Source organism: Onychostoma macrolepis, chromosome 05 (genome assembly GCF_012432095.1).
Source record: "Onychostoma macrolepis isolate SWU-2019 chromosome 05, ASM1243209v1, whole genome shotgun sequence".
NCBI classification, from domain to species: Eukaryota; Metazoa; Chordata; class Actinopteri; order Cypriniformes; family Cyprinidae; genus Onychostoma; species Onychostoma macrolepis.
In genome coordinates, this window is record NC_081159.1 from 10,240,109 (window position 1) to 10,264,518 (window position 24,410).

Below are 24,410 nucleotides of genomic sequence, written 5' to 3' on the forward strand. Positions count from 1 at the left end.
AAATATGTATTTAAACGTATAATTTAGACATATTCTTGATGAGGATCTACTGTTTCAGAATCGATCAATGGAAATCAGGTGTTACTTACAAACTAACTGTGTGTTCTCCAAATATTTAACACAGTTCTTAGAATAAAATAACCCCCCCCCCCTCCCCTCCTCATTAAACACAGCTTGTTTAAGGCCAAACACTGTCATATAGATCCAAGCCAGTTTTTACGATGGCTATCTTTTATAATGCTCATGAACTGAACTCTTGTCCCTGTAAACGGTCCTGGTCATTTAACCTGTGACCTATGGGATGTCAACCATTCAACTTGCCCGGCCCTCCATATGATCCTAAGTCAATAGATAAACTGGTAAAATGGCTCATTTGGGGTAGAAAGGGAGGGGTTTTGGGAATGAGGGGCTTGACCAGTTCATCATCAACCACTTTAGTGGCCACTACCAATATGACCTTTAGCCGGAGATCTTGTCAATGTCACAAAATCCCTGTGGGAAGGACATGACCTGCCATTTGGGTGAACTTCAGAGAAAACCCAAATAATATATTGATACTCTATCATTATATCTTTCCTACAGTTGATTTTGTTAAAGCTGAATACAGTCACACACCACTGTGTAGTTTCAGTTTTAAATTGCACATTAAATTTCCAGGGTTACAATATCCTAACTCTTGAATTTTAGCATTTTGCTTAAAAAAAATCAACAATAAAACAATCTCTAATGTCCTCACACTCCCAACGGGCGTGATTCAGTGACCATCTTATTAGTAAGACATCCCTAACACGTGGCCATTAGGGTCATGTTGCAAGAACATACACAATTTGTTTGTGGTCAGCTCTCAGAACAGACAATAGGCTTTGTGTTTCCTAAAACCCCATGAGGGCCTTCTATCTAGGAGCTTGTTTGAGCTTGAACACAGGCCTGGTCAAAGATGGGAAGGGTCACAGCCCTTAACAACCATATGACCTTTTCCCAAAGGACCTACCCCAATGGCCAAAGAACATGGTCATAGAAGGTTGACTGAGACATAGAATATGTGATGAAGAACTAGAAGAGAACGTTAACATTTCTTTTTCATATAGAGTATTCAAATATGGATTCAAACCTTTAAAAAATTTTTTAGCAAAGTTCTTAGTTTACCCTGGTTTAGTACAAAATTATTCAAAGCTTTTGAGATTATAGTTTAGATCATTCTCATGAAGGGCCTCAAGGTGAGGTTCATGGTGCATGAAGAGGATAAAGCATGTTAATTAGACATTTGACTTTACTGGAATGCATCTTATTAATGATGACCTAATAAACAAAGTCTGTACACCTCAAAACTCATGAAAGATATTCTGCCCGGCTCAAGGATAATGGTAAAACCTGCATGTTGTCAGTCTTGGGAAGGTGGGTCACATTCATTTCTGGCCTAATGGCTGATGCAGAAGTTATGATGTGTGATATTAAAATGAATTGTGGACTATTAAATTACAGTGTGGAACGGTCACAAACATTGTAGAGAGAGACCTGAATTGTAGCTGTCCAGAAAAGGCCATCTCAAAGTAAAACATATTAAAATAGCCTTTGTTCCAGATGTGGCACACTTGATCGGCCCTCCAAGTCTACTCCAACATAACAGTATTCTCAGTAAGACTGATGGACTTTTGCCCCGACCTGAGATTTTGGGCCTCTCGACTGAATAAGTAGAGCTGCAGGGGCAGTTGACGCTGGCGCCTGGGCCTCTGAATAATCCCGTGCATATCCCCATAGCCCCTTTTCACACTATACCCCAGCTCTTTCCCCTTCCCTGGATTCCTCCCACTGTCCTCCCAACCCTGACTGTGCGCCGGCAGGTAAGGACTCCGATCAGCCCGCCACTCACACTCCAGGGTGACGGATTAGAACACGTCCACCCGCCGCCCGCTTTCATCCTTTGCCAGTGCTTGGGTAGGGGGCTCGTCCGGAATAGGAGCGCTTTCTCCTCCGGCCCCTCCCCCTTTCCCGTCTTACCTCGAGGAGGTGGCTTGGGGTGTGGGGCGGGAGACAAACCAAGTGGCATGAAAAGGAGGGTAATGGGGGAGGGGCGCCAAGAAAAGCTGAGGAGAAAAAGAACGAACATTGTCCTTTTCAAATGGATGGGAAACGATTCAGTGGGATTTGCTGGCAATTATACGGTGCAGGGCTAATCAATTCAGACTATTCTGGCCGTGGAGTGGACTGATCCGATAGAACAAAAGGTCGGTCAGCAGGAGAGGTACCTGAGAAATGGGTCCGCTCGGTGTAAGTAGCATGGGGCAACACCTCCCCCTCCCGAACAGCACCAGAGCATATGGACTGGCTATGAACTTATTAGCCAGCGGATTAAGGGGTAAAAGCAAGGGCTCGGGGGGACACCACAAGGCCCTTTCACTTCGGCACTCAGGGGTCTTGCCACTAATAAGAAGATGATGATACCATTAAAAAGACCTAAAAAATATTCCTGGTGAAAGCACACATACTTTAAGAGGGGTGGTGCTTTATCATGTGCCCTCCGTGCTCAACACACAACCCACAAAATCCTTATCTCACTTATAAGAGGGATCAGATTGCCCAGTATATTCATGAGCAGATCCCTCACACAAGGAGCTTCTACTTGGGACTTTGATGTGATGAGGTGGGTGACAGGTGATCCTTGGCCCTTTCATGCCTGTCAGCAAGGCTCCGTGCCCTCAACAACCTCTCATCACCTAGAGACAGTCAGCAACCTGCTTCAATGGGCTTGAGGGACCTGAAGAGTCTCAATCTGGTGCCTACAGAAGATGAGGCTCTACCTGGTTACACTTGGTTCCAGCATAGGGGGAGTATTGTCATCATCTCAGCATGAAGGGGATAAACTATCAGTCCTTTCTTACCACGATCTACGGACCCTATAGTATGCATGGAACTGGAACAACCAGGTGCTGAGTGCAAGCCAAGGAAAATGGACCTAAAAGACAGTAACATAGAGGACATCTGGAGGTGGACAAAGCTATGACGCTCCACATTATTGTCCATCTTTTTATGTTCTATGTGGTGCCTCCTCACTCTGTTGTGTGACTGGGTTTAGTCTTCACTCTCCCTCTAATGCCTCTCTTTCTTTTTCTCTCGACCTTTCTTTAAACGAACATGAAAAGCAAGAGGATTTTGAGCTTTGTAGTGGAGAATTTTACAATGTGTGGATGTTTGTTTTCCACCCCCATCTTTCTTTTTTTACCATGGAGGTCAACTTCCTTAAGGATTCTTTACAGAAGAGCTGAGAGGTTGCTCTTTAATGAGGAGGGATCTCAACAGGGCTTCGAAAGCCTCAGTCATTCTCATCTGCTTGTCACATGATGCTGGGGTTATCAACTTCAGAGGCCTGCATCTTCACTGGCATCTCTCAAAACTTCAAGGGGAATCAGAGAGTGTACCTCTCTCACTCGTAAACATAAAGACAATGCGGTTCCTCCACTTCCCTTCCCACATATACACAGGATGAAAACAGATGATGGCCTTGCTGTCTCAAATTGAAATAAAAGTCCTCTGTATGATCAGTGATGTCACTTCATTGCAATTTTTTTGCTCACATGTTTCTGCACATTGCAGTATTTCTATAGAATCACATCAAAGGACTTTCTTTGACAAAAGAGCCATGGGTAGTACAGAGCTCTATGGTATGTCTCAGCATAGTTGAAAGACTGTATTGACTGGTGAATTCATGAACTAACTGTTAACAGCTAAGCCCACTATAGCATGTTATTATAATGAAGACAGATAAAACGCATAAGACACTCTAGTCCGTGCCAAGCTTTTGTGACTACACCTTTGACATATAGCCAATGCATCTATAATGCTTAATGACTAAAAAAAAAAAGATGCTTAGCTGGCAAAGAGCCACATCCATTCTATATTAACTTAGCTAAATCAAATTAGATCCTATCCTCTGTCTACAAGCCTTTCAGCTCAACCCATCAGTAATGACATGTGGACATACTGCATTTAGTATATCTAAAGCCACTGCAGCCATCTTGAGTGCTAATGTACAGTGACCCGTGTCCGGTAAGGTCACAGATGTTTGGGTATGTGACCGTGTTCTGATGCGGAGGGTTTGGGGGCTACTGGAAGAAAAAAGTTGTTGACACCCCGACACGCTCACACCGTGACGGACACACAGAGAACTTCTGCCTTCCCCCCTTTTTCTTCCTGGTGCTGTCAGCCTGGGTCAGTCGGCTGTCAATGTGGTTATGTTTGTGTGAAGTGCCGTGGCATCGCGCCTGCCTGTCAGTGTGTGATAGCACGCCTGGAGGTGACCACAGGGTTGTGGGTGTGCCAACCTCACCCTTCACCCCTCACCCCTCTGGTAGCAACTGACGTTGCCCATCCATTCTTCTCCATGGGTTTGTCAGTCAGATCATGACTTAAAAAAATAAATAAAAATGAGAGCGATATTGGTAAATTATGCAGAGCTGCTGTCTATAACTACATATTAAATTTACTTAGGCTACATTATACTATAAAAATTATAGAGTGAAATTCATGTTGTATCGCATGTTTTTTTTTTTTTTTTTTTACTATTAGGTTAAGAGAAAAGACAAAATCTGACAATTCTCTCATCATGTACTGGTCTTCATGTGGTTTCCAAACCCATATGGCCATCAAGAGTCTGTTCTTTGCTATACTATCAAAAGAGGGGAACAGGGACGAAATTTAATTTTAAATAAATACACAAAAAAATATTGAAAAAACAAGCATAAAAAATTATTCTGAAACATATGGAAAGTTTCTGTGTCAGAAACTAAAATTTAGTTATTTAATTTATTTACTGAATATTCTGGCCTCGGACACAGATTTTGAATCAAATTTGAGCTTGTTTTTAAATATGGTGAGTCATGATCAGCCATGTGATGCCCAAGAATTACTGTTTTTGGCATCGCTTGCATCACACCTGTGTAACACATTTTCAAGCTCCATATTTGAATATGAATGAAATATTTGAATATGCAAATGAGATTTGAGAGCTACAGAGGGGAAGAAGAGTTTCTTGACTCAAATGTTGATTTCCAACACACAAATATATTTCATATACAGCCTCGCAAGGACTTGACCCTTATTGTTAATAGCCTACTAGTCCCATAATTTACTTGCTTGCCTTTCAAAAATTGATTTAGCCAGAATTAAGCTTTAAAAATAGATTTTTGCTATTGCATGTTATTATTGTATTGTAGGCTATTGTTTATATTATATTGTAATATTTAGTATTTATTATTGTGTGTATTGATTATTAAATATATTCATATGGTTATTAATAAATTGATATTTTAATTGAATGGGGCATAGATGTACTAATTTAATTCAATGTTACCACCGTTTCACATTAAGGGTACCTCAATGATATCAGTGAGTACTAAACCGTAAATGTAGAATTTATGCTAAGAAATTACAGTGAGGGGGAAAAGAGATTAGGCTACAACAAATATTCAAGGAAAAAAAAACAAAACATTTTTTCCAAACCCAATAAAATATTACAAATGCATTCAATTTACACTAGTGTAGTCACTGAGGTTATTCCATGTAATTAAATATTAATTAGACAGGCTAGTATTCGCTCATTTACGAAAAACCATAAATTATTTTTTAATGGGAGTATATACAATTTAAAAAACGCCACCAAACACAATAAAACGTATAGATATAAACTGGTTAAAATCGAGAGAAAGGGTGATGCAGAGGATTTATCAAAGCTTCAATGTGTATTGCCATCTACATATAGGCAACCCTACCTTCTTTACTTTTGCTCCCCTCTCTTACACGCAGTCAATTACGGTTCCCATGTCACTCACCAGCACCAAACACTGCATGGAGGATGAGGCGAAAAATTCTTATTTGAAGTTTAGCTCTCATTTGAATGACAAAAAGGAGGCCTGCTAACACACCGATAATAGAATCAATTTGCACACATTTATAGGCACCAGAAATTAAAAGTGACAGAAAATGAATGTCTCCAAAACAAATGAAACTGCAATTCCCGACAAACCACTAATTCAAAAAGTCTGATGACAAACAACAGTGAACAGTTCTGTAATTTTGCTATGTACTTCTTGTACTGTTAATGCAACAAATAAGTAAGAAAAAGAAAAAGCATACGCTGAATGAAAATCTGCTAACACAGGCAGACGAGGACAGACAGGGGAAAAAAGAGTTCAGTTTTATTTTTGAAATCTCTGAATTAATCAGCAAGTTACCTATTACATTAAAACATATAAAAGACATCTTTTTCTTATGCTTTCTGTCTCTCTCTCTCTGTCACACGCTTACTATACACACAAGAAACAAAAGCTAATTGAAGCGTACTGTTAAAAGGGTTTGAAATTTTAAGAGGGGCTCATACAGCTTTTGTTGATTTAGGTTTTGCACCATCTATCAATGGGTTCATAGGAAGAGGTTTAATCAGGTAGGAAACCCGGACAGAAAGAGGTGGGACGGGGTATTGTGTTGGTGTGAAAGCAGAACCAAAAAGGGGCGTCTTTTCACGTTTCTTTACTTTCACCTGCTGGGATCCATTTGGTCTCTTTCAAGAAGAAAAAGGGGCGAATGCAATGAATAAAGAAAGACAGACGAGTAGCCCATAAAGGCCAATAGCTTAATCAACAGCCACTTGTAATCACCATAGTACTAAACTCGACTGTCAGTTTACTCCATCCTCGCTCATGTAGTCAGAAACACATAATCCAGGCAGCCAGGTTTCTGAAAAAATCTCAGGTTTTTTTTGGTATTGTTTTAAGTATGTTGTGTTCAAGATGCTGCAAAGCACAGGGAGAACATTTAGAAATGCTATAAAATCACTCACATCTAAGCAATTTTTCAAATTACAGTCACCCAGTCAAACAACGAGGTTATTGCGCCATCTTGAGGTGGAAGTGGGAACTATCTGCAGCTTTTTAAAATAAAAAAAAAATATTTATTAAAAGGTGTTATGAAATGCATCGATTATATATATATATATATATATATATATATATATATATATATATATATATGTTTAGTCTACTTTATCTACTCATATGTTATTTTTTTTAATAATTGTAACTATACATCCTAAGCGAAAAAATAGAATAAGGGATGTGAAACAAATTCATATTTCCACGGGTAAAGAATCAGCACGGTTTTACGGGATTATGAATGTTTTACCATTAGTTTTTCAGTATAGTTTATTACGAAAATCATTTTGGAACTGATGACCACAAGGGGGCCATCTGCAGTTTGATATTGTCTAATTAAAGTCGAATCCACACAGAGGCACACGCACTTCATACACACGCACAGCTCAAAACTACATTTTAAATGATAAAAACCAGCATGCTGTATAAATTACAAATATGCAAATCATGTGGAATTGTTGTGGGGGAAAATATTTCAGATGACTCTGTCATTTTGAGACTGAAATTAAAAGGCATTTATTTTAATGACATGGCAAATCATGTATTGGAGTTTGTCAGTTATCTGATGACATAGTTTTTTTCTGACCGAAATTATCCCATAATCCCATATTTCCCATACAAACCAAATGTTGTTTTTGTTTTGTTTTCCCCAACACCTTTTAACATAATTTCCTGTACAGTAATGCTTTTGGCCCTTTCCCCCCTCAGAAACAACTTTCAGCGATTTGTGTATAAAATAATAAATTTTCAATGGCATATTTTTCATCTCCCAGTGTCAGTACACCCTGCTTGCCCTAGGATGACCACACTGTCATTTCAAGTCTCTCAAGGCTATCAGGAAAATAAAATTTTCACATGTGAAAGCCACATAAATAACACATTTAATGCTCTGTTTGCCTGACAATAAGAAACCCATTTCAAAACATACCACGGACAACATATAGACACACTCTCACAACACACTCACACACACACACACACACACGTACGGCAGGGTCAGAAAACCAGAACATTGTGAAGACAGGTCATACATTACTCAGCCAGGTTTGTACATGCATCTATTCCTTGAGAGTGCACTGGCTATTTGGAGAGCTACGGACATGGCACTTTGATAAAAGGGTCATTCTGCAGGCTTTGCGGGGGCTGTGTACTGTGAAGGATTGGATTTTCACATGAATGCTTGCACTCTCCGGCTGCCCATCCTCTTCTTCGTCCACACTAAGATAGCCTTTGAATGGCAGATCTCAATTTCTGATTGCTGTCTGATTATCTATTCACCTTCAGCTATATTGACAGGGCACACTGCTATTGAGAAGCGTGTCAGAATGAGAGTGGTCAGAATTCAGATTTGGGTGTACAGGAGTGTCCATTTAGCTCATATTTTCTTAGTCACTGCAGTAGTGAGGAAAAACAATTAACTGCTTATAAAAAAAGCTCTGAAATAAATGAAACACTTAAAGGCATAGTTCACCTAAAAAAATGAAAGCTCTGGGATCTTTTATTCGCTCTCATGTTGTCCCAAACCTTTATGACTTTCATTCGTCTGAGGAAGACACAATTTATTTTGAATTAGTGTGTGTGTTTCACAGGAAAAAAGGTCATTCAGGTTTGGAACGACATGAGGGTGAGTAGATGATGAGACAATTTTCAGTTTTCCTTGAACTGTTCCTTTAAGATAAACTGATAAATTATAATTTAGCTACAGCCTCCCGTAAAATCTTATACTCAAAGAACTGAATTGTCAAATCAAGCCATCTTTATTTCTATAGCACTTTATACAATACAGATCGTGTCAAAGCAGCTTCACAAAGATAAACAGGAAACAGGAAGCTAGCAGAATCAATTATGGAAACTCGGGGAGACAATTCAGATTCTGCTGTAAAGACAACAGTGTGATTATTTAGCTCAAGTCAGTTCAGTGTTGGTTTAGATCATTGTGAAGTTAATCAGCTGTAAGCAGTTCTACAAAAGGCAGCAATGTCATTATTTATTTATTTTGTTTTCTTTACTAAAGTTTTCTAGTTAAAACTACAAGTCGGCATTGTGGTGTGGTATTGTACAGCTGGAAATGCCCTGAAAACAAGAAGCAAATAGGATGCAATATTAAGCTGAGGAATCTAGACAGACCCCAATTAGAGAGAGATGGTTAGGATTGGACCTGCGGTGTGTGTGTGTGGAGGGGGTGGAACTGAGGGGGAAGGGTGCCCGATGCCAACCTGAGACATTTTGATCTCCACACTTGGATTCACAGGCATACATTACTCCACTGGCAGACTAATACGCTTCCACACACGCGCATAAACACACACAATTGGTCATTGCAGGCAACATGATCTGGGTGGCAACACAGTCAACACCGTGCATGGTGTTATGACGCCATCCTGTCTAGTGCAATCGCCTCTGTTGCAATGAGGACCACAAGCCAATAGCATCCTGCTATCCTCCAAAACACATTATGGGAATATTCGTCGAGTTTCTGACAAATGCATTTTCCAAATAGTTTGGTTTTGTCAATATAACACCTCCAATGAGTCGAAGGGTACGTCTGACATAAATCGTCAATGGCTTTTCACCCTGAAATTGTAAGTAAGCTATGAATATATTACATCCCTTGATCATGGCACAGTGCCAGCCAGTCTGCAAGCAGAATAGAGATTTGATGAGGTCATGTGATTTAGTAGCTGTTTGCTTCATGGAGAGAGCTGCACTTGTCCATATTGTAGCAGCTAATATCACAACAGCCCTCCGTCGGTGTCCATGGCAACGGGCGACAGAAAATGAAAGGAGGAAATTAAATCATGCTGTCATGGGGGTGCATGCATTAATTTTGCATAAAGAGTGGATGATGTGTGAACGCCTGGGCTTGCCTTTGTTCAGTGCCAGTGTCTGGTACACATCCAAATATGACAAAGCCCAAACCAAAAACTTGGGTTTAAAAGCAGTTCAAAAGAAAAATAAATACTAACTATTAATCATTGTCAACGTAAATGTAAATTTGACTGTTGGAAAAAGGGTTCTTTCACTTCAGAGGAGGATTTTTATTTTATTTTTTTTAAACAAAATATCAATCAAATATTATGGATGTACAATATTACAATTTTAAAAAGACATTGATTTCTTTACTATTTTGTCTAAATAAAATTAAAACAAAGAAATAAAATAAAATGTTTTAAATGTGAATTTATGCGTCGCTTTAGTGCAAAAAAATGGATATAAAAAAAGAATAAATTTACCTTTGCTGTTATCTAACTTCATCTAAATGTAAAAATACTAAAACTGATAAATGAAACAATATATAATACAAATTGTAATACATTTTCTAAAACATAGAATTACACAATACACTTCTGAAGAGGAATAGTATGTACAACATTTTACAAAAGAGGTCCAAGATATTGCACTAGGTGAAGTGCTACTGGGTACAAATTTACATAAATCAAATTTACATATTATCTTCCAGCATATTGCACTGAACTTAGTGAGTTTTGGTTCTCTATAGAGTCTGTATACTGGTGTTAAGTTGATAAAGGCCACAACGGAACGTCTGAACGGATGTCCTCGTAACATGCATGAGCCATTATGTAGTACTTATAGCCTATAGACAATCATTTTGATGGGTAACATTGACTGACATTATGCAAGTAATCTTCTCTGGAAGATTTTTCAAGGGCTCTGTGTTGCAATGCTCACAGATCAGAGAATATAGCAATCTACTATACCAGAAATAAAGGGTCAATGCAAAGATATTGCTCCTTCAAGATGATCCGAGCTGACACTTGTGAAAAAAGCACCAACATACACTTTAAATATGTGCATAAAACATACTTCAGCCTGAATACAACATAACCAGTTTATTATTTGCTCAGACCTCAACAAGGAGCCTCAGCACAATAATGTTTGACTTTTTGCCTTACGTATCCGGCTGCCGAGGGACACAGTGACAGCTGTTCATCACAGTAATACAAGACGTGTCTCTCTCTCTCCACACCATCAATTTACCAAGCCTGGACATTGATTTATTCATAACCATCAGTATGCATCATTTGTCCAAATTACAGAGAGGAAATATTGGCAGAAGATAAATAAAGATAAACTGAGGCACTGTGGACAGTGTCAGACACAGCTGATTTCTGTCCAACCTGTTTTAAACAACAACACCCAAAGACATCAGCTGATAACTAATGTCATCTGCCAGAATATATTCGCAATTTAAGGATAAAAGCACTGAAACCTTACTCATCTCCACCTGCATTAAATACCAATACAGACAAAATGTCAAACTGTAAAATTTCTTGGCAACCTAAAGCCCGCATTTCCAGGCTGAAGGCAGTGCTGACAGCAGCTATCAGCTGCTGCATGACAAACAGATCATGCAAATGACCTCTGATGGATTCAGAAGTGGAAATCTTACAGTCTATCTGTCCATACCTGTGCTACATGGAAATGAGATTTTAATTCGACCAGACCACCTGAAAACGACAAAACACTGACCGAGGGTCTGAGAAGCTGCCATCAAAGAAACATTTATATATTAGGTATCATCTCATGATCCGTCACTTCACCAGTTTTTGCATCTTCCCAGCTGCCTATATAAGGCAGAGCTTGGATCTCATCAATAATGCAATGCAACATCATGTTTATGCAATTCACACAATGACAGAGCACTAGTACATGATAGTGATTGTAGCCACATACAAGCATACAACAGCCTGTTCCCACTCAAAAGCATGAAAAAAGACAGTTATTTAGGTTAAAACACATATCATCCCTCAACAACAGCAGGAGTCTAGAGAGTGTAAAAAGGCAATACATACTCACCTTTTAATTCTGTTTTATGCAGGTTCTTATCGCTTCATGGTAGCACAGCACACAGGAAAAATAACTGTAGTGCCATGGTGATATGCAAATTAATGGATCGCGCTGAATACAAGAACATTTATTATTCATAAATTACGCATGTTTATGCAAATTAGGTTACACAGCCCTACTCAGATAGGAGGTTGGTAATTTATTCTGTCTGGCTTCATAAGCTTCAGTGGCTTTTTAAAAAGGCAAATGTTTGGTCTAAACATTTCATGTAAAAATAAAAAGAATGTCATCAACAAAGATTTTTAATCAAAAGCTTTTATTTTTGTGTGCGTGTAAAAATAAAGCCAGTCATTTAACAGTGTTTAAACATTTAAACCAGAAATCGTAGAACAAATTAAGCACCTCCATAATATAATACACATTTATGCTGCAAAATAAAAACTGGGTTAACAAAATAACACTTAAATGGAACCACGTTTCCAACATAGGAAACTGTGTTATAACAAACGCTTGGCGCCCCCATGTGGTCATCTGAGAGAGAGTCTGTGTTGCACCTGTCCCGTTATGATGAAATAAACACCATTATATTTACACTAATGGACCAGTCTGTAAAAACCTACAACACACTCAAGTCCCAGAATTTTATGCTTGTGAGCCGTTTTGCGTTCCTAGGGTCACAGATCTTCTCAAAACAGTGTTAACCTCTTTTTCAAATTGATGAAGAAGTTTAAAGTCGCAGAATCCTCTGTACAGTAACCCGGTTGCCAGTATTTTCATGGCTTCCTTCATTTGCCACAGTGAAGGAACAGTGACCGTGTGTAAATCACCGTTGAGCTCAGCCGTGACCACTGTCGGTTCGAGTTTGGGAATGTCCAGATCCGTTAGTGAGTCACTTTCATCGCTAGACTGGTCCGTTATGCTCTCCTCAGACTGTTGGATAACTTGATCGGACGCACTTCTGTCCTCAGCTCGGTCGCTTTGCGGATTTTCTAAACACTGGTCGAGCTGGAACATCTCTCGTACAACTTTCTCACGGGTTTTAAAGCGGTTGAGCCAGTCTGCGCTTGCACGAAAGTTGCCGAATCCCATCATCCGAGCCAACCGAGTCGCTTCTGAACGAATCATTTGATCTGTAATGATACCCTCCTCTCGAGAATGATCGATCCATCTCCAAAGCGCGGCTTCGAGTTGTCGCGTCTTTGCAGATGTGAAATCCATCCTTGGTACCAATCGTGCCATCGTCTTATTATCAGAAGATCGATTATTTCGGCCGATCCGGAACATCGCTCGTACGATTCCCTCTCGTGTTTTAAAGCGGGTGAACCATTCTGTGTTTGCTCTGAAGTTACGGAAACCCACAGTTCTGGCCAACCGAGCCGCTTTTGAACGAATCGTCGAATCATCTAAGCGAATGCCGCTTTCACGAGAATGATCGATCCACCGCCACAGTGCAGCTTCGATTCGATGCGTCTTTTTGGCTGTAAGGTTGCCTTTACCGGATTTGGGCTCTTTTGGTGCGTCTCCCGTTTTTCGGTCGACCTGGAACATCTTTCGTATTACTGTCTCCCGTGTCCTGAAGCGTGCCAACCACTGTGTGCTCGCCCTGAAATTACAGAGGCCCATTTCTGTAGCCACTATAGTCGCTTTTCTACGAATCGTTGAATCATCTACTGTAATTCCGTTCTCACGAGAAGTATCGATCCACCTCCAGAGTGCAGCTTCTACTCGAGGCGTCTTGCGAGATGGAAAGACAGTCCTGGGAAGGTTAACGTTAGATGTGGCATTTTTTATATTCCTTTTCCGGAGCCAGATGCAAAGCAGCGGCCCTGAGATGTTTAGCAAACGCGCTGCAGCTCTTTGGGACATTGGAGGAAGCTGGTCATATTTCTCGAGTATACGCTTTCTTTCCTGGATTGATCTGCGGAAATATTTCCTCGTGGCCATGTTTATGTTCTCTCAGAAGCGATGGAGATTTGAACTCTGGCGGCGATTCTTTTAAGTTGGATCTTTTCAGTGAATCAGTTGAACCGGTTCGGTCAGAATGATTCGGACACGAAGCCGACTGAATCGAGCAGTGACAAGCAGCTGAAATTTTGCAAATAAAACTAGAAATGTGTATGAGAGCTCTGTCAACACAAATACGTGTACGAATCATTCACTGTTTATAGTAATTTTATTTGTTCCAATTCCGCTATTACAGCAATTATTAATGTCTTAAAAACAAAAGTCATTAAGAAACGAAATATGATTTGAATAAAGACCTTTATAAAACAATGTCGTGTGTGGTTATAAATGGCTCTAACTGGTCGCTGTAGTGGGTGTGAAGATATACTCTGGTATACAGAGAGTAGATCCGAACAAGCTCCAAAACTCCTGACTGGAAGATTTTAGTAATCCCGAAGACCTTGATTAGCTGGTTCAGGTGTGTTTAATTAAGGTTGGAGCTAAACTGAACTGAATTTGACACCCCTAGTGCATGACGTAAATGAACTGCTGAATTGTTTGTATGATCTGGATCTTTTAAACAAACTGTTCTAAAGAGCCGATTCACAGAAATGAGTCAGACTCGTAAATTAAGAACACAATCGACATCATCCAAATGCGACTAAAAAGTGGCGTGATTCGTACGCGACGCGTTCTCGCGCATGTCTACTGTTGAGACCTTGGTTGAAATAAAGCTCAATAGCCGAGTCTTTTAAAACCATTTAATATTTGTGCGACCATCCTTGATACACAGACGAAGCGTCATCGCGTGCCCAAGAGGGGTGAGACATATTTCATCCTTAGGATAAAATATAATTTTAATGAGATCTGGAAACATTACCTTACTTTACTGCACTAACTTAAATAACGTCACTAGTAATTCTTAAATAGACTTTATTATATGTGTAACTTTATACTCGTCTGCTACCTAACTTACTGGACTTCTGCACGAGAGCTGCGGTTTGACAAAATTCACGTATCTGGTGTGTAATCATAGTTGTATTGTTCTGTCCACAGCTTTATATTAAACATGTATCACAACAGCTCTCAGAAGAAATTCTGGACTTACGATAAAGAGGAAACCTTAGATAAATTAAGACGAGGAGCTAATCGGAAGTTCTGCTCAAAAGCCATGTCCAGTGGGAAGGTAAGTGACAACTGTAGGATTTGTCTTTATGTAACTTGCATGCAAGTCTACAAAATGATCTATCCATCCATCCATCCATCCACACACAAAGCACAGTAATCCAGCCATAGTGTTAACAACATAAACACCAGTCATACTTAGGATTCATCTGTTTTTCAGCCTGGAATAAATGAATCCATGTTTCTTGAGGAACAAGAAGAGAAAGTGCTTTTCAGACACTATGAGAAGAGACTGCTAGACTTCTGTGCCATGTTCAAGCCTGCTATGCCTAAATCTGTTGTGGTAATACATGTCACTTTTATCAGTTAAAGATGGGGTCATTTAGTGTGCCGTTCTGGCTTTTGTATTTTAAAAGAATATGTTTTTCAGGGCACAGCTTGTATGTATTTTCGAAGATTCTATTTGAACAACTCTTTGATGGAATATCACCCTCGGACGATAATGTAAGTGTATTGAGTTATAAAATCACACATTATTAGAGATTTTTCATTTCTGACCTTCACGCCCACTTTTGCAGGTTGACATGTATGTATCTCGCCTGTAAAGTGGATGAGTTTAATGTGTCCAGCACTCAGTTTGTGGGGAATCTTCAGGAGAGCCCGGTGGGCCAGGAGAGGGCTCTAGAACAGATTCTGGAGTATGAGCTGCTGCTTATCCAGCAGCTCAATTTTCATCTGGTTGTTCACAATCCTTATCGGCCCATGGAGGGCTTTCTGATTGACCTGAAGGTGAGTCTAAAGCATGGTTATAGACACTCCCACCCCAAATGCATGCCCTTAGTTGGGCACATGTTATCATGACAGGCTGCTCAAACATTTTTTAAATTTGCTAATTGCAGATTAAGTGAATTGAAGTGCATGGTTTCTGTATTCTCAGACCAGATACCCATTGTTAGAGAACCCAGAGATGCTGAGAAAGAGTGCAGAAGACTTTCTCAACAGAGCAGCAATGACAGATGCTGGACTCCTCTTTTCTCCGTCTCAGATCGCCCTTACTGCTGTCCTTAACGGTGCAGCACGTGCTGGCCTCAAGATGGAGGCGTAGGTTTCTCCTTCAGCATTCAGAGATTCTAACAGTTGAGACGGCAGGACGTTAAAAAGTATTTTCTTTGACATTTATAGATATTTGACTGAATGCATGGGGCTTAAGGAGGATAAAGAGACCCTCTCAAAGATGTATGAGTCAATGAGACGTAAGTTTTTCTTTTCTTTTTTTTAACTGTTAAAATGTCACTAGACAATCCTGCAAAACCTTCATAAAAGGTCTCAGATATTCAGTGGGTAAATCTGATAAATGGTGGCCTGGAACTTCATCAAAGTTATTTTATGAGAGGTTTATCTCCTAAAAGATAAATTTTGCTATGAAATGCCATTTTGAAGACGAAAGACAGAATATATATTTCTAATCACCTTAAAAACCTTTTGATCTTAAGACTTAAATGGCTAACAGACTCTTGACACAGTTCATGTGAGACCGGAGTAATGGCTGCTAAAAATTCAGCTTTGCATCACAGGAATACATTTCATGATAAAATATATTAAAATATTATTGTTTCACTATTTTTGATCAAATCATTTCAGCCTCGGTGAGTGACTTCTTTCAAAACTATAGAAGACAAACTTATCAATGTAGTGCATATCCATACATCAGAAGTTCTGATTTGCTGTTGTTATGCATAATAGTAACTTATTGGGCAAACCAGTTATTTGGAAGCTTGCTGTATTAAGGACAACATTGGTCATCAAAAATTTTGTTTTTGGTGCATTAAGGACATAAATCTACCATGTGGACCATAATATTGTGTCTGTTTTCATTATAGGAACAACAAGTCTTGTTAAAGCATACGAGCTTCCCAAAGCTGAGGAGGTCAATACCTGCAAACAGAAACTGGAAAGGATTCATGCTGAATTTGCTACAAACTTGTGAGTATTTGTTGGAAAATATAAAATCAATGATATGGCCCTTACAGTTCTAATCAGATCAGTCGGTTTAAAAAGCACACAAAATTAATCATACTAAGAGTTTTATTCAGCAAGGTTAGTAACTTGGTGTTTTGTATCTAAGATGCAAAAGTCGTGGGTTTTGAGTATAAAATAGAAAAATAAAAATACATGAGCTACCTAAAATACAAAAAAAAAAAAAAAAAAGTAAATCTGCATCATGCTTTTCATAGATCTGCTGGGTCATAAAATGCAGCTAAATGTACTGTACAGAATCCCCTACATCAGCTGTAGATGAAAACCGGGAATGAGTACAAAGTGAGCCGTTTCAAGTCAGTTGTAGCGATTATACACCTTCATAAACTAACATGAATGTATTACCATGTTTTTATGACATGGCACAATGGTTAAAAGCAGTTTTCTGGACATGTACCATGGTAGTCATTCATTACAATGATGTATATCAGAGTACCATGGTATCTCCATCAGTTATCTCCACTGTACAATGGTACCACCACAGTACTTTCTTTGTAAGGTAGTCAGCGAGTACAGGACAATGCAACTACTTGTCAAATTGAGCAAACAAAAGGACATTATAGAATCATAATAAATTGGCGATACGCGTCGAGGTTTTACATAATAATACACATCAAGAAACAGCCAAATTAACTCCAAGTGAGACTGATATACTGAAATGAACCAGGAAGCTCATAATCTACTTGGCCCAATCTAGGGAAAAGCTTTAAAATTCATTTGAGCTCGAGATGGTGCCATTGTAGGTTAGGTGGAAGAACAGGGGGCAGGTTATTAAAAGTGGATGCATGCTCCAGCCTCGTGTAATCTATCCTCCAAAATTGAATTGGTCTTACTGATCTGCTCATGTATCACATACAAACACTGGATTGGAGATAAAAGCCAGGATGCAGCATCTTGTCAAGCGAAGCGGCTCAGAAGGTAAGATAGGAATCAGTCGTTATCTGTAGGATCTAAGCCTACCTCTATCTGAAACCGCAGTCGAAAACGGGAAGAGGTTGTGCAGTAGTACTGAGTGTAGACGGTTTCTTAAGGCTTGCATCATAAGTGCATCTCGCTTCCCTGATGGTCAAGAGCAATGCAGTGCCAAAGTTCTTGCTTGCTGCAGATGCCAGTCTAGCGCTCATGGCTCCCAGGCCGGTTACACAAGCGGTATCAATCGAAGTTGGACAGATCAGACAGGACTTGATTTTGCAGAAATCTCCATTTAGGGTCAAGTTGACAAGCATTTCAGATTTATGCTCATTTTTGGTTCTTCTGTTGAAGATTCATGATTCCAAGAGATCATATCGACAGAAATAACATCTCTAATCATCTCTTTGATGGCTCAGTGTGAATTCAAGTTTTGAATCTGTTGCTTTGAGAGATGGAGATTGGCAGTATGTTGCCTAACTAGAGTCAGAGCATCCGCCGCCTTCATTTGCATCTGGGGAGAACGATTCTTGCTGTCTTTGCTACCAATCTTTTCTTTCAGAGGATCTGGATAGTGGTTGCTACAGCCATAAAGGTACATTCAGTTCTGCAAAATAAAGACAAAATTAGGGATGGTGACCTTTCAGGATTAAGTCTTGAGGGAATGAGGGTAAACCATAAAAAAAAAAAATTAAGTACTTTCAGAAGGCTATGGCTATAGATCAGCTTGATCTTCACCCTACTGAGACAGGATTTCTAGCTCACAAAAGTCTATGGAATCCATTTCTTTGAGGCTACAGTTAAACAACAACAACCTGTCACGGACAAAAAGTACATATGATCTATAACTACACAGTTATGAGCTACATTGATACACTAGTTTGCATGCTTAGATGTGTGTGAGATTGATGGGTCACCAAAGACAGTTACTAAATGAATGCAGTCTTCAGATGATAACAGTTTATGGTTCTGATGCTTTCCTCTGTCCATGTCCTTCAGGAAAAGAAAACATGGATATGAAGATGATGATCACGTTGTGAAAAGGCAGATGGTGGCTGAGGAAGTAAGTTTATTTGAAGATCATTTGTTCCTCAAATGAGCATCTTCTGGCTACTGCTTGAAGCTTATGGATTTTCTGTTTTGCAGGAGTGGACTGATGAGGATTTGGATGCATTGTGACAATGAAATTGCTTTTAAATTGGCAACATCCTCAACAGGTTGTGTGATTCCTTTTGGCACTTGCCATAACTGACAGAGGATGCACTTCTCCAACTGGATTGTAAATATTTCAGCAAAATGTCATGTAAAGCTTTTTCTTTGTGAAAATAAAACATTATTTTTTATTATTAATAATATAATTGTTGGGTTATTGTATTAACACAATATTACCACAAGCATGGAACATTTACACTGCTTTTTTTTTTTTTTTTTTTGAAAGATATAAATGCTTTTCAGCAAGGATGCATTACATTGATCAAAAGTGACAGTAAAGACATTTGTTACAGAAGATTTATGTAGACTATACTGTTCTTTTGAGATTTTCGTCAAATAATCCTGAAAAAAGTATCACTCAAATATTACACAGCACAACTGCTTTCAACTGATAATGAAAAGCAATGTTTCTTGAGCAGCAAATCAGCATATTAGAATGATTTCTGAAGGATCATGTGACACTTTAGACTAGAGTAACGATGCTGAAAATTGAGCTGTGTCATCGCAGAAATAAATTACATTTTAAATTGTAATTTCACAATATTAGATTTGATGGTATTTTTATTTAAACGTCTTTCAAAAATGCTATTAAAAATCTTACCAACCCCAAGCTTTTGAATGGTAGTTAAAATCTACAGGATGAGCAAGAACTGCCTGCAACTTCAATTACTGCTGTAACAATTGTACTTTTTTCAGCCTTCAAGCAGTCATTTAACAGATGTCTTACAGTATACACATTGCAGGGTCAGTCTCCCTACAGAAAAGCGGGGTTAAAGGGATGTTCTGGGTTATGCTCAAGTGACACCACAGATGCTGTTGATAACCATAATAATGGTTCTTTATTCAAAATCAAGAACTGAAAACAGAGACAAACACTAGAATATTTTTAGAGGAGCACAACAGCTGTCTTGTTATTTTCAAAAGCCATTTCCACGAGCTGATCTGAGACAGTCAGTACTTTATAAAACATGTTTAATAAGTGCATGCATTCCTGATACAATCTTTACTATTATAAATTGTACTGCTGTAAACATTTTTTACCTTAAACTTTTCTCCTGAGAACGTGTCTGGCTTTGAGTTTGTCTCAGGGAAAATGAACCAATCAAACATATTGTACAATATGGAAAACAAATCAGGTTACCTCAAATTATATACTCATGATTCCAGCAAGAGAATTTATTGTTTTGATATAAAATAATCATACTCTCTGAGGATGATGAAAAGAAAAACAAAATCCAGTCTACAGCACAAATCGAACTAAATGGAACAGGGAAAAGGACAAAGAAGAACACTAGTCTGAGCACATTTTGCATATTCATAGCCATGTAAATCAGTAACAAATTACAGTATAAAAAGCATTTTAGCTCATAATCCAGTTATAGAGAAGAATCGTTGCAGCCTTGTGTCAGTTCAGTTTCAGATCAAGCAGATGAAGAGATACACTTTGGCAACCTGTATTTAAAACCATCATTCTGTCGACTTAATGGGTCATTCGTTCGACCCGTCTGTTAGATTGATATGTACCCAAGATACGGAGAGCAGTCAAACCGAACGATCTGGTCGTGTGATTATAAAGTCATTGGTGTTGGACTTGGGAGTCCAGCCGTTTTGTTTTCTGCTGTAGTTTGCATAGTTCTCGTGGCACAGACAATGAGGCAGAGGAAAAGGGAGGATGGAAGATATGGGGAGGGTAGGAGTTGGCATGGGGATGAGGGTGGAGCATGCTGGGGTCCCATTGGCTACTCCATGGAGACGGAGACAAACTGACAGACAAAATGACGGAGGAGGAACTACCTGTTGCTGTTGGACATGGCATAATGCGCCTGTTTCTGCTGGAGGAGCTCAGTGATGGCCAGCAGCTTTTTCAGCACGTGCTGTGAAGAACAGAAAGAGCCAACAAACAATGATTGCATTATAATCTTCACCTGCTGGGTTAAAAAATGGCATGGCAAAGCCAAAGGAAATGCATTTTTTGTCTTGTTTTCTCGAGGTCATTTGTGAGGTCGTCTAGTGATGCCGACAGTCATTTTCTGATCCTCTGGTGGCCTTTTCATTAATGTTTGCACCAATAACAGCGTGTGGGTGAAAATTCCGACTTGCTGAGCTTCAATGATAAATAAAACCAGCTAGATGGAGCACAACAGAACTGGATTACACTTTATTTTGATAGTCCACTTTAGACATTCTACTAACTACAAGTAATTTTGCAACTACATGTCTACTAACTCTCAGAGTAGACTGTTACGGTAGGTTTAGGGTTAGTAGAATAAGTTGACATATACTTGCAAAGTTTCTTATAGTCAGTATGTTGTGGACCCATCAAAATAAAGTGTTAGTCTACTAATACTCTAATGACTGCTAGTTGACATTTAGTTGCAAAGTTACTTACTGTTAGTAGAATGTCTAAAGTGGACACTCAAAATAAAGAATGCAGTTTTTAATTTTTACTTAAAAATTAACTCCAATTGACACACCATCTTAAAAAAAAAAATCCAGCCAATGATTCTCAACCAAGCAGCCCAAAGGAGCTCTAAAATATTTTATTGGGTTGAGATTGTGAATTAAATTTTTATTTTATTTTTAAATTCTTATGCAGTAAATCATTAATGAGTGAAGCTATTATTCAGCTATTAAAACTCCTGGAATCCTAAATTTAATTATAATTGTTTTCAATTATTTTTTATCTCGCAGCTCTCTGGAATACGTGATTCTGACTGGCTAATCTAGACATTCTGTGGTCACATATATTTGTATAATGACTGCTGTGTTATATATTTGAAGATTGTCTCTGGTAACCGATTTACTATGGTATATGGCTATGCTAGTTTTATTGTCCCTGGTGATTGCTTCACTATATAGCCATGCATGTGTTACCAAGAAATTCTAATAATATCATTAAAAGAAAAAATCATGCAGAACAGTTCTTTTTATTAATATAACAGGCCTATAATAATATAATATGAGGTCAATTATTAGGTTTATATAATATAATAAAAACAAATTGAAGCATTTAAACTGATAGAATAGAATAGAAATGAATAGAAAACAAAGCCTTTAAACAGATCTGTAAGCTAAATATTTTCAAAAAACGTGAACGTGGATTCTTATATACTGTAGTTATCCAAACATCCCAATGTAGTAGAGTTTGCACACTACTACACCTGTGTGAGTGCACATGCTACTCTTTCTATGAAACTGTAAACTGCATTCACCGGTTCTTAATCTATAGCATGCCAACTCTATAGCGGTTTGCGTGTGTCCTGTGAACGGATATTATTTCTTCTGTATGGTAGCAACGTAAAAAATGCGCAGCCTTGCATGCCCGCAGCTTAGAGGGAATATTGTAGCCATGCTAGTTTTGTGTCTCTGAAGACTTTTTCAATTTCAGCTAAAATCAATACTATATGATAAGTAACTGTGTAATAAGTGTGATAACGAACAGTCAGTCCATACATTCGTGTCACGTCCTGATCACCCTGTCAGGGTTGGTTTTGCGCTAATGACCGGCTGAATGCTTATTATGTCTATATATATATATATATATATATATATATATATATGTCCCACCATCATGTATCACAAGAGAGACACATACCTGCTGTGCTCCTCTCTCATTGCTGAGGGTGCGGAGTTCGTCAGAATGTGTAGCACAGATCTCATGCAGGGCAGCAAGGTCACGGGACAAATCAGTCCTAAAGTACTCGGTAGATTCCGGGAGATCAGGAACATTCTGGAGAAACAGCAGAGAGAGAATGTTATAGAAAAGCTACTTCACACAGAGCTCATAAACTGAGCCGCAGGCAACCCATGCTGCTTTAAAAATGGATACAAGGCAGTTTACCCCCAGCTCATCCAGAAACATGATCATCCTTTGTTTGTTGTTCTTGATGAAAGGATTCACCCCCTCCATGTAGGGCTCCTGCAAGACAAACACATTACAACATATGCATCTCAACATTAGCATTCACAGGACTCTTTGACATCTATTCAGCGCAACTCATTTTCTAACACAGCGTGAAAATCCAAACACCTTAGCACCGAATTCCACGAGGTTGGCCAAGTTCTGCACAGACTTTGCTACCAGGGTGAGTGTTCGACCTGCTGTGGAGGATGGAGGGTCTGCAAAGACAAGACACATTTTCATTATCTTTAATATCAGACTAAACAAGTTGAGGTACCAATGTTGATTTCATTTTGTACACTTTTTTTAGACATGGCTTTTACACAAAAAGTTCTTCAAATTTGGTTTGGCTTCAAGTTATGGTTTGGTAATGTAGTCTGTTGTTAATTAACTTGTTAACTTCTATATAGTCTTTGAAGTTTTTATTCTGTGGTTAATTCTTAATTCTGTGGTTAATAGAAAATAATAAAAAATAAAAAAGTAAATTTTTGATAAATTTAATGCATCCTTGCTGAATGAAAGTAATAATAATAAAAAATATCTTAATGAGAAAATAAAAAATAAAAAAGTAAATTTTTGATCAATTTAATGCATCCTTGCTGAATGAAAGTAATAATAATAATTAAAAAAAAATATCTTACTGACCCGATATATTGTACATATCTATCTTGTAATGTTTCTACATTTTTCTTAAATTTTTCGTTATTTTTGTCTTGCATTTAGCCAACAGTAAAATTTTATTAAAATTAATTAAAAATACATTACTATTCATTACATTTTTGTTATGCTCTTATGATGTGACATTTTTGTTAGAAAGAATTTTAAAACCCTTCACTAACAAACTTAATTTTTTTTTTAAATATTTTATTCCAGCTAAATATATAATGTGCAATAAATCCACTTTTGTATAAAAATACGAAAGGCTGTTGACTTTGCCTCACTATGACATGTTTATGCCTTTTGCACATTTGGATCGTTAAGTGCCCTTCTATCAGACTGAAGCTCTAACAGGTGCAGAATTAAATATTTGAGTGGGTACTGGACCTAAATATGTTGCATCTGAAAAAAAAGAGCTTGTGTGCAAGCTGTGCTCTCACCAGCAATGATGTTGAACATTCTGGGGTTGAGAATGGCAGGGCAGATGAGCCTTAGGAAGACAAAACCGCTGGAGGACAAAGACAAACACATTTTGGCACTTTGCAAGATGTTCCTCTGTAAACACATGCAAATGTAGCTTGACAACGTGTTACCTCACAACTCGGGTTCTCATCGTAGTGTTGGTAGGCCATTTCTGCTGCACGGACTTCTGAAGACAGCCATAAATGTACCTCAGGGTCCTTAGACAAGGAGGAAACAGACAAACTATGAACACTAAGGCTGTATAAACAGCGTTGCACCATAAAGAAGTGTATAATCAATTCAGCACAATATGGACAGGAAGGTAATATAGTGGGGATGCACTGATATAAAAATCTGGTCTTTATGATAAGCTGATAATTATTTTCTGATAATATTTATTATGTTAAGCTAACATTATTTTGTTATTGCTG

The 24,410-nt window shown here is 38.5% G+C and overlaps 3 protein-coding genes across 3 annotated transcripts in view; 1 reads left to right on the forward strand and 2 right to left on the reverse strand.

The window, feature by feature from the left end:
- Window positions 1-12,035: 12,035 nt before the first annotated feature.
- On the reverse strand, window positions 12,036-13,875 carry LOC131540536 (uncharacterized). Its single transcript, XM_058775517.1, has one exon. It carries the CDS (start codon window positions 13,674-13,676, stop codon window positions 12,375-12,377), a length of 1,302 nt encoding a protein of 433 aa, XP_058631500.1. The 5' UTR covers window positions 13,677-13,875; the 3' UTR covers window positions 12,036-12,374.
- A 402-nt stretch (window positions 13,876-14,277) lies between these two features.
- ccnh (cyclin H) lies at window positions 14,278-19,074 on the forward strand. The gene is made up of 10 exons (XM_058775518.1): window positions 14,278-14,497; window positions 14,733-14,862; window positions 15,022-15,144; window positions 15,232-15,305; window positions 15,380-15,590; window positions 15,739-15,902; window positions 15,984-16,054; window positions 16,682-16,784; window positions 18,747-18,810; window positions 18,894-19,074. Exons 2-10 carry the CDS (start codon window positions 14,746-14,748, stop codon window positions 18,924-18,926), a joined length of 960 nt encoding a protein of 319 aa, XP_058631501.1. The 5' UTR covers window positions 14,278-14,497; window positions 14,733-14,745; the 3' UTR covers window positions 18,927-19,074.
- Window positions 19,075-19,826: 752 nt separating this feature from the next.
- rasa1a (RAS p21 protein activator (GTPase activating protein) 1a) overlaps window positions 19,827-24,410 on the reverse strand; it is a 39,176-nt gene continuing 34,592 nt past the window's right edge. The window contains exons 20-25 of the mRNA XM_058775516.1: window positions 24,111-24,197; window positions 23,958-24,025; window positions 22,990-23,078; window positions 22,801-22,878; window positions 22,555-22,689; window positions 19,827-20,833 (exon numbers count right to left, since the gene is read on the reverse strand). Coding sequence (XP_058631499.1) covers window positions 20,750-20,833; window positions 22,555-22,689; window positions 22,801-22,878; window positions 22,990-23,078; window positions 23,958-24,025; window positions 24,111-24,197 — 541 coding nt within the window. The 3' untranslated portion in view covers window positions 19,827-20,749. The remainder of the gene's footprint in view (window positions 20,834-22,554; window positions 22,690-22,800; window positions 22,879-22,989; window positions 23,079-23,957; window positions 24,026-24,110; window positions 24,198-24,410) is intronic.

What these genes read in the sequence shown, in the direction of transcription:
- LOC131540536 (XM_058775517.1), bottom strand. Translation starts at nt 13,676, where the DNA reads ATGGCCACGAGGAAATATTTCCGCAGATCAATCCAGGAAAGAAAGCGT.
- ccnh (XM_058775518.1), top strand. Translation starts at nt 14,746, where the DNA reads ATGTATCACAACAGCTCTCAGAAGAAATTCTGGACTTACGATAAAGAG. An exon ending in TATCACCCTCGGACGATAAT is followed by an intron (nt 15,306 to 15,379) that starts GTAAGTGTATTG and finishes CCACTTTTGCAG; the next exon opens with GTTGACATGTATGTATCTCG. An exon ending in GCTTTCTGATTGACCTGAAG is followed by an intron (nt 15,591 to 15,738) that starts GTGAGTCTAAAG and finishes CTGTATTCTCAG; the next exon opens with ACCAGATACCCATTGTTAGA.